At 42.6% G+C, this 10,674-nt stretch overlaps 1 protein-coding gene across 1 annotated transcript; it reads right to left on the bottom strand.

Annotated features, from left to right (window-relative positions):
* Positions 1 to 384: 384 nt before the first annotated feature.
* Positions 385 to 8,370, bottom strand: LOC148147994 (uncharacterized). Its single transcript, XM_087993997.1, has 5 exons — positions 8,271 to 8,370; positions 6,580 to 6,836; positions 3,206 to 3,329; positions 1,415 to 1,476; positions 385 to 717 (listed from the first exon to the last, which is right to left on the bottom strand). Exons 1-5 carry the CDS (start codon positions 8,368 to 8,370, stop codon positions 385 to 387), a joined length of 876 nt encoding a protein of 291 aa, XP_087850123.1.
* Between the last annotated feature and the right edge of the window lie 2,304 nt (positions 8,371 to 10,674).

Raw genomic sequence — 10,674 nt, 5'->3', positions numbered from 1 at the left:
GTTTGGGAATGTCAGGAATGAAGTAAAGCTGGAATTACACTCATCCTGTTGGAGAAAGATCAAGGCAAGCAACTTGGAAACAATACTGGAAGGGTTACCGCTCCTACATTTTAAATTGGCACCCAAGATAATGTGTGCACACTAATGTTACTTACAAAGTAGTTGCCCCAAATAACTACTGAGAAAAAGTATAGAATGGCAGTCACCTGGACTACAAACTCTGCAATTTAAGAGTCAAAATGCAACAACTTAGACTTAAAGATTTCATATTAAAGTTAGTTTTTATTGAACAGTTTACAAAATGCATTTTTTAAAAAGTGCAACTCAAACTTAATAAATTACTAGGAGTTTCAAGAGATGCATGAAAGGCAGTATTTTGCTTAATCATTTTTTGTTACTTTTGTCCTTTGTCTTGCTTTCTGCTTTCTTGTTCAGACCTTCAGCAGCTTTCACGGTTAGCCCTGGCGCAGATGAGCCAGCTTTATGGCCAGGCAGTCGAGTGTCCTCTGAAGAGGATGGTGCTTGTTTCAGTTCTTTCTTCTTACTTTTGCTCTTATGGCCTGGTTTCACTCCAGCGCTGGATGGGAGCAACTGATTTGAAGTCTTCTTATTTATTGGAACTTTAGGACATGAATCGAGTTCCTCTTTTACAGCCTTGTTCTTCTGGCCGCTGTCTCCTTTTGATTTTGAAGGGAGAGACTGTCCCAGCTTCTTAACCTGAAAGTGGGGGCAAAGGAAACTTCAGCAAAACTCCTACAAATCACTTGCGTTGAATTAGGTACCTATTGAAGTATTTGCCTTAACTTTAATGAAAGTTTCCTAAACCAAAATCTCATACAGAGGGGTCATTTGGCCCCATCAAGTCTGTACCAACCCGCAAAAGCATCCAACCCTACTCTTTAAACCCCACTTCAGAGTTAACCCACCTACCTGACACACTACAGGTCAATTTAGCTTAACAGTAGCTTAGAGCTCCATGAAGCAGAGTCACAGACTTAAAACATTAGTTTGCTATCTCCACAGATACTGCCTGACATGCCGCAATTCCTAGCTTTTCCTTCAATACAGGTGTTGGCATCTGCAGTAATTAGCTGTTAACGGGCACATCTTTGGATTGTGGAAAGAAAGCCATGCAGACATGGGTAGATTTTGTACAAACTCTATTCAGATACCCAAAGTTAGCACTGGGAGGCAATGGTGCTAGCCACTAAGCCAAAGGCAGGATTTATATACCTTTACCCAGTGCAAGTCATTCTGCAGCTTAGTTCACCTCTGTAAACAGACTGGAGAACAGAGTACTAAAGGGACCAATGGGGTTATGAAGCAAGGTGGTCTTGGAGGTCCCAGGGATGACTCCAATACCATAAACCTGACCCAACAATAGCTTAAAGGACAGAACAGATGCCACACTTACCTTCCCAGATTTCTCTCCTTTGCCTTTGGAAGCATCTGAAGATTTTGATTTGGACTTTGTATCTGCAAGATTACAAAATTACCAGGGTTAAGGAGGAAGGAGAAAGATCAAGCTTAACATTCTCACAGGACTAGACAGTTTAGATGTAGAAAGGATGTGCATGATGACTGGAGAATCTGGAACTAAGGGTCAGTTCAAGGATACTTTCAGATAGAGATGAGAAATCTCTTCACTGACCGATGACTGTGAAATTCACTCCAAATGGGTGCAGTCAAAGCATTGAATGTTTGCATTTAGATCAGTTCTTAGGGCTAAAGTGATCAAAGGCTGGGGTGTAGTAGTAACAAGGTACTGAGCTGGATGATCAGCCATGATGTAAAATGGTGGCGCAGGCTCAAGGGTAGAATGAGCTGTTTTAAGAATGGGGCTTCATTTCATTTTAATGACATGCATAGCTAACCAACATTTGTAGATGTCATCAGTTAGCTACAAACTGAGGAATGGAGGGTATTCTCCATTGAGGGGTGCAGACTGCTATGTCTAAGAACATCTCATGCTACACAAACTGTTTAATGATTAGATTCTCTACAGTGTGGAAACAGGCCCTTCGGCCCAACAAGTCCACACCAACCCTCCGAAGAGAAACCCACCCAGACCCATTCCACTACCCTATATTTACCCCTGACCAACACTGTGGGCAATTTAGCATGGCCAATTTACCTGACCTGCACATCTTTGGATTGTAGGAAGAAACCTGAGCGCCCGGAGGAAACCCACACAGACAGGAGAATGTGTGAAAGTTTGCGCAGACAGGTGGGAATCGAACCCAGGTGCTGTGAGGCAGTGCTAACCACTGAGCCACCGTGCCACCCCAAAGTTTAATCAAAAAGGCCCTTTGAAATGTTTTCAAAGGAGGGTTCAGGACAATCCTTGTGAGTATTAACACTGCAGGGATTAGAATAATATGATCCTAGAATTGAAGATCAGGTACTTAATTTAGATTTAAATTCAATGCAACTAGTTATTGCTAGATGTTGAGGCAAAGTCCACTCAAGGGCTAGAAATGGAGGATAAGCGCCAGAGATGACATTACACCATTATCATTTTGAGTATAATCAGAGGGAAGTAAAGGTTGCAACTAATTTAATCAAATTTTTTTAAAAATAGGCAATTTTAGGTAAGATTTCCTTTCCTGCAGTTGCGTTGAGCGTCACTATTCAGCGATTGGTGTTAATATTTGCAGCTTAGTAAGCTGACAAAAGCCAAATAGCATTTAATGCATATTCACTACGAATTGGAAGCAGAGGAAGTTTTAAACAAAATAGTTGCACCCAGTTTCGGGGAGAGATTCAAGTTTACAAACAATGAAGCTCATATCCTCTAATCAGACAGAGCTGATTTTAAAAATGGGAGATATAAATTGAGGCCAGGGGAAATCTTCAAATTAATGCCATTGGAAGATTGAGAGAAGTTAGGTTATTCCAGTACAAATTCATGGATTACTTTTATTCTAGTAATTCATTCTGGAGAAGTGCATACTGCAGTGTTACTGCATCAAATGAAACAATAGTTACTTAACTGAACTGGATCTATGGACAGACCAACATTTACCCAAGGCAGTGGATTGCAGTCCCCAGAATAAAAACCAAACCAGTACCAGATCTTCTGCGATATTTGGTTCGGTACTGTTGGGCTACATGTGCATGATCACCAAAATTATACTTTCCCTCAATTGATCTAGCCCAAGGAGGGCCCAGGCACTAAGTTGAGCTACGAGATGTAATGGGTTACCTGATTTTTTATCAGCATCAGTTTTCTTCACCTTGGACCTCACTTTTGCAGCTGCCATTTTGACTGACTCACTGTTTGGATCAACATTTTCATTGCTTTTCTTCACATCTCTCTTACTTGCAAGCTGGAGATAGGAACAGAAACATCTCAGGCAGCTTCAAGTTAGTGCAAATTTGACAAGTGCGAATTCAAAACTGGAAGGAAGTCTCTGGAGGCCTGTATTAATTCTTCTTCAAAGTTTAAAATCTCAACACCAGGTTTAGTCCACCAGGTTTATTGGGAAGCACTAGTTTTCAGAATGCTGCTCCACCAGGTGGTTGAAGCACAAGACAGAATTTATAGCCAAAGTCTACAGGGTGATGCAGCTGGAATATATTGGGCGACACGGTGGCACAGTGGTCAGCACTGCTGCCTCACAGCACCAGAGACCCAGGTTCAATTCCCACCTCGGGCGACTGACTGTGTGGAGTTTGCTCATTCTCCCTGTGTCTGTTTCCTCCGGGTGCTCCAGTTTCTTCCCACAGTCCAAAGATGCGCAGGTCAGGTGAATTGGCCATGCTAAATTGCCCATAGGGTTAGGTGAAGGGGTAAGTGTAGGGGTATGGGTGGCTTGCGCTTCAGCGGGTCGGTGTGGACTTGTTGGGCCGAAGGGCCTGTTTCCACACTATAGGTAATCTAACCTGGATTATATGTTAAATCTCATTTTTAGAATTACCATGTTGTTTTCAGTTCTTTCACGTCAACTCAGATAATGCATCGAATGTGTGAGGCTGACTGATTCTATTTCTAAACAAGCTCTCCTACACACCCCTCGACTTGTATCCCTTACACTCAGGCACTCCTTCCCTCCACCCCAAATAAGTTTGTGAGGAGAATTTGTATTTACAGAATTATATTTTACTTTGCTCAAAAAGTACATGAATCCATGCAAGATTCTTTAAACCTTTTAGAGATAGAATCAGTCTGAGCATTTGGGGCACAGAGCCTCGCACAGGGTACCTCATACCTTCAATGCATTATCTGAGCTGACTTGGCACCCATTGTTAAAATTCACTTGAACATAACTAAAAAAAGGTCCTGCAATTTACACAAGGCATGAAACCAACATGGTTATTTTAAAAGATGAGATTTAACAATCCAGGTCATTTTCAATAGAAAGTTTCAGTTACACCACACTTTTGCTATAAATTTGTTTTATGATCTTATACCCCACTACCTGATGAAGAACAGCACTCTGAAAGCTAGTTTTTCCAAATAAACCTGGCGTTGTGACTTTTAATCTTTCTACACCCCAGTCCAACACCAGCACCTTCAAATCATGATCCTGAAGTTTGGCTGTTTGTAAACAATAGTCAATCTTTAATATCACCAGGGTTCCATCAAAACAGGCACAATTTAAGTGCCCCAGGGATACAAATTGAACAGTAAATCAAGTGTTATGATAACTGAGTACTGACAGACCCACTGCTGCTGGGGCAAGAGTCACTAACTGTGATGAGCAAATAGTGCTGAGATTCTAAGTGAATAGATGTTCCAGTGGTACACTGTGCTGCTGAGTGATCGAGAGCTGGTGAAACAGCAGGGGGCTCCATTGGAAGGGAATCTCAATGGTGCTACATCAAAAGCACAGGCTAAACAGAACCGAATAACTGAAAAGGTTTAAAAGTCAGTTTGTGCCATCCTCATTTGCAAGTATGGGGATTGAGAGGGGAAGTTTTAAAAAAGTGCAGTGTTTGAACAGACCACTGACCACTTAGATACGAAGACAGATATTTATTCTCACTTATTTGCAATGTTCCAAAAACTGTCAGCAATTGACTGCTGCACTAAGCAGAATTGTAACATAGTATATTACCTTGGGTCTGGGTTCAATCCCACCCCATGCAGAGCTACCCCATGTCTCTAAGCCAATTAAGGCTTATAGCACAGAACTAGACCCTTGGACCCAACTTATCCACATTGTCCAATTTTCACAAACTAGTCCCATATACCTTCATATATCCAACTGTTTTAAACAAACCGTCCTCATTTCAATGACTACCTCTGGTAACTGATTCCAGACCCTGCACTCTGAACTCTGTCTGTCCCCTTAAACCTATGCCTTCTAGTCAGAAGACCTGACCATAGGAGAAAGCTGTTAGCTATCTACCTAACCTCAAACATGATTTTAGACTTCTGCAAGGTTACCCCTACAGTTTCCTACACTCCAGGGAAAGAATCCAGCTTACCCAGACTTCAACAGACCTGCCTCCTTCAGCAAACTGGTCTTGGGGCATAGACCTAGATAAGCAGCTTAAGCTTAAAACATTCCACATGAGGCACTTTAAAAGCTGTTGGCTGTTCCACACTGCAGCTGTACAGGACATTGTCAGACCACTTATGGAATATTGTGCAATTCTGGTTTCCTTCCCATCACTAGGATAGGATGGAATTTGAAAGGGTTCAGAAAAGGTTTATGAAGATGCTGCCAGGGTTGGGGGACCTGACCTCTAGGGAGAGGTTGAATAGGCTGGGGCGTCAGAGGCTGAGGGGTGACCTTAAGTTTATTAAAATGAGGGGCATGGATAGTCTTTTCTCCATGTGAGGAGAGTCCAGAACTAGAGCGCATAGGTTTAAGGTGAGGGGGCGGGGGGGGGGGGGGGGGGGGCAGGAGAAGATGATAAGAGACCCAAGGGGCAACTTTTTCCAGAGGGTATGTTTATGGAATGAGCTGCCAGAGGAAATGGTTGAGTCTGGTACAATTGCAACATTTAAAGGCAACTGGATGGGTACATGAATAGGAAGGGTTTGGAGGGATATGGGTTGGTTGCTGACAAGTGGGACTAGATTGGGTTGGGATATCTGGTCAGCATGGACAAGCTGAACTGAAGGATCTGTTAGTGTTGCACATCTCTATTTATATGACACATTGCCAGTGTCTTGCTCCAGGACAAACAGCTACAAAATTATGAATTGACATGATTTCAGATATTTCAAATCCTTGACACCCAATTTCAAGTCCACTCGCTCTAGGCCTTTGCGGTGACGTCAACAGGTTGATTAAAATGCCTAGAGGAATGAATGTCCATTTAAACAGATGAGCTTTTACAATAGTTTGCACATAACTATGGCTTCATGCTTGAGGGCAGAATCAAGCAGCTTTTCTTCAATGGTTATCAAAATCTCAAGCAATTAGTGGTGGGCACTTTGTTTAAAATTAATGTTGACGGTCACTGCTAACCAACTGACTAAACAATCAACAGCGTTGGGACATTGTGAATAAAACAAAATAGGACCCCCATTACTCAATTGCAAGTGACCAGTTATCACACTTCATAGAGTCCAGGTGGTGTTTTACAAAGAGGGAGATCCCAGATGAACAATGCTACGCTTACTTTAAATCTTCCTGTTGCACCAGTAGCTTTGGAGTTTGCAGGCCGAACCAGGAGACCCTTCTCGAGGCCAATAGCTAGGGCTTTCTTGAGACTGGTTTTCAAGTAGATTGGGTTCACCGTGGGGTACGTTGTCAGAATGTAATTCCTTATAGCTGGGACTGTTGTACCTTTCCGATCTTTGCTTTTCTTCAAGGCATTTACCACCATTTTAATCACCGGAGGACGTTTGTAAAATAGCAGAGTACTGGCTCTCAAACCTAGAACAAACAGTGGGTAGCAAGCTAGATCCAGGAGACAGAGGCTGGCATTTTTATATATAGTTATTGACACAGCTTTTAGTAGCCACTGGAACGCCCCCCCCCCCCCCCAATAAAAGTTAATCCCACTAAAATTAAGTTCTAGAGATTGAAATGCAGAGATTCAAAGTGGGGGTTTGAATGCAGCAGTAACTGAGCAGGGAGAAAGTGAAGATGGCACATGCTGGAAAAGTCAGTTGAAAAGGGCGGCGCTGGAAAAACCCAAGTCAGGCAGCTTCTGAGGAGCAGGCAAGCTGATATTCCCTTCATCAGGGACCCTTTTTTAAAGGATGAAGAGATTTATAGCAACCTAGGTTTGCTCGATGTATTGCACCAGTTGTATGACACTACAGTCTGTTATAAATGCTGTGTCTTACGATCCTACCCCACTAGCTACCCGATAAAGGAACAGCACTCCGAAAGCTCGCACTTCCAAGTAAACCCATTGGTCTAGGACCTGGTATTGAGAGAGAGAGATTTTTAATACTGGACAAGGAGATCAAGTCCACTTGATTAGAAACAAGATTTTATAGCAGAAGCGATTGGAGTAACAAAACAGGTTCGCTGCTACTGGGAAATTTAAGCAAGCAAGCTGGTTGGGGGAGGCCAAAATTACTTTCACATGAGCATTATACCCGAAGGTAATAATTAAAAAAAAAGTGTATTTCACCTCCCTCAAGACCCTATAAGTAGGTTAGGCAGTAGGCAATTGCCTAGCCCTTAAAACAGTTAAAAACAAACAATAAAATAGACACCAGGAGAGAATCCAGCTACTCACAGGAGTAAGTCAAAAGAAATTTAAATGAGCTATTATAGCAATTGGAGGCATTCAGAATCAACACATTGAACAAATCAGTCACTGTTAGGAAGCAAGGGCCGGTTACAGGAACACCTGGATAATAGGGAGGGACCATAAACCATATGAGTAGAAGGAATGCATTCAGCTCATCAAATCCATATCACTATTTAGTTAGTGCACAGTCAATGTGAATCCTAAGCACCACACTCCTGTATTTCCCCCCCATAGCCCTTGATTCAAAACCCACCCACTCCAGTCTGAATATGGTTAAAAATCACACAACACCAGGTTATAGTCCAACAGGTTTAATTGGAAGCACACTAGCTTTCGGAGCTAGTGTGCTTCCAATTAAACCTGTTGGACTATAACCTGGTGTTGTGTGATTTTTAACTTTGTACACCCCAGTCCAACACCAGCATCTCCAAATCAAGTCTGAATATGGAATAACAGCCCCCTGTAGTAAAGGGATTCACTGCTCTCAAGAAATTCCTCTTCAGGTACTGAAACTAGGAGGATGGTAACAGCCTACAGTTATGGCCTTAAACCACTTCATAGCCAGCCTGGGCAAAGTGAGAGCATTTCCTCACTGTCCTTACCTTGCAGAGAATGTCGGCGACTCTTCAATGCCACAATCCTATCGCCAACTGTGGTAGAAACGGTTACCTTTGTGACAGCTGACATCCTTTTGGGAGCCATAATGAACAAACAGGGGCCTGTAGTTGCAAGTTGTCTATATAATCAGAGTTAACTGCAAGGGCTTCTGATTGGCTGAACAAGGGATGTCTCTACAAGTCAGTCACCAACTCTATTGTTTTTGGAGTGGATCATTAAGATCCCTGGGTTATTTTAATCAACCTGTTTGGCCATGTTATGACACACCTCCTAGACAGAGTCAGACTTCCTGGACAGTCTGTAAGAAATACAGAGAGACTGCTAACCAGCCTCAGTGAAAATAAATTGAATTTGAGAAGATGGCCATAATTCAAGAAAAATAAAATGGAGCAAAACAAAATAAATTCATCATTGAAATCACAGCATTATTATTTGTGTAGCTTAGACACCCATCTAAAACAGTGTTTCACTGGAATAGCAGGGGGCATTGTGCAGGTGATAGGTATTATTAAATAAGACCTGAAGACTAAAACAGATGGAAATTGAACATAGTTTATTTCTTTAAAAAAAGTGACTTCCATCTACATAGCATCTTTTCCGGACACCGAATGCCCCAAAGGGGTTTACATTTGTAATTGAGAAAATAATGCACTCACTTTGTTAACAGGAAGCTCTCACACACAGCAATGTACTGATTAGACAAGAATGCTGTTTCTGATGTTAAATAAAGAGCAAATATTAGTCAGAACTCCAGGATTATCTCCTCTGCTGTTCTTAAAATAGTACTGTTGGATCTTTTAGATGTCTGTTTGAGTCTTTGTTCAATGTTTTCCCTGAAGGACAGCACTCTTTCAGTACAACATCAGAGTAGCAAGCCTGATTTCTTGATTAAAGTGTTCATACATTGACAGTAGGATTTGAACCTGCAAACTTTGGTTCAGACAATATCAAAAATAGCAGCAAGACCAGTCTATTCAGCCCATCGAAACTACCCCAGCATCCAATGTGATCCTGGGCGATCTTGGGTTTCACTTCCACTTTACTGCCAACTCACTCTATCCCATGATTCCATTTCCAATATGACATTTAATATTGGAATCTCCGCAAACCTCTTAGGTCAAGAATTCCAAAAATTCACAACACTTTGGATGAAATGATATTTCCTCATTTCAATTGCAAAGAGCAAAATGTCATTTTATCTTCCTGTATTTTTAATTGTGAACGAAGTGGGAATAGAACTGTTTTCAGAAAATGAAGACAGTCTTAGTCATAGAAACAAATGTATAAATGTCTATGCTGACCAACAGACACCAAGCTACGGTAATCCCATTTCCCTGCACTTGGTCCATAGCTGACTATGGCCTAGTATTTTAAATGCTCACCCAGATGGTCCATAAACATTATGAGGGAATTTGCTTCCTCCGCCCTCTCTGGCGGCATCTTCCATATTTCACACATCTTCTGAGTGAAAAAATATTTTCCTTAGACCTCCACTAAACCATTTATTCCTCACTTTATACTTCTGGTCTTACACATGTCTATTATGTGGAAAAGATTCTTACAATCTACCCTGTCTGGGCCTTTTATAATTTTCTATATCTCAACCAGATCCCCCCTCAGCCTCCTCTGCTCCAAGGAAAACAAACCCAGCCTATCCATTCTCTCCTAATATTGAGACTTCCCATCCCAGGCAACATCCCGGTGAATCTCCTCTGCACCCTCGCCCCGCGTAATCACATTCTTCCAATAGAGTGCAAGCTGAACTGCACATAGTACCTCAAATTTTGTAACAAGACTTCCTTGTTCCTATATTCTATGCTGAAAAATGTGTTGCTGGAAAAGCGCAGCAGGTCAGGCAGCATCCAAGGAGCAGTAGAATCGACGTTTCGGGCGTAAGCCCTTCTCGCAGGAGAATCGATGTTTCGGGCATAAGCCCTTCATCAGGAATGTGGGGGAGTGGGGGGATGAAGGGGGGCTGAGAGATAAATTGGGGTGGGGCTGGGGAAAAGATAGCTGAGAAGGCAATAGCTAGATGGAGGTGGGAGGTCGGAGAGGAGGGTGGAGTGGATAGGTGGGAAGGAAGATGGACAGGTAGGACAGTTCAAGTATGCGGTGCCAAGTTGCAGGGTTGGATCTGGGATGAGGTGGGAGGATGGGAGGTGATGAAACTGGTGAAATTGATGTTGATGCTGTGGGATTGAAGGGTCCTAAGGTGGAAGATGAGGCGTTCTTCCCCCAGGCGATAGATGGCTTGGATTTGGCGGTGGAGGAGGCCCAGGACTTGCGTGTCCTTGACAAAGTGGGAGGGGGAGTTGAAGTGGTTGGCTACAGGGCAGTGGGGGGTTGTTTAGTGCGGGTATCCCAGAGGTGTTCCCTGAAATGGAGGGG

The sequence above is a fragment of the Chiloscyllium plagiosum genome, unplaced genomic scaffold (genome assembly GCF_037043375.1).
Source record: "Chiloscyllium plagiosum isolate Xiang-an unplaced genomic scaffold, Cpla_swu_hap1 HiC_scaffold_14, whole genome shotgun sequence".
NCBI classification, from domain to species: domain Eukaryota; kingdom Metazoa; phylum Chordata; class Chondrichthyes; order Orectolobiformes; family Hemiscylliidae; genus Chiloscyllium; species Chiloscyllium plagiosum.
Note: the sequence above shows the minus strand (reverse complement) of the source record. Positions and strands in the feature narration are given on the sequence as shown.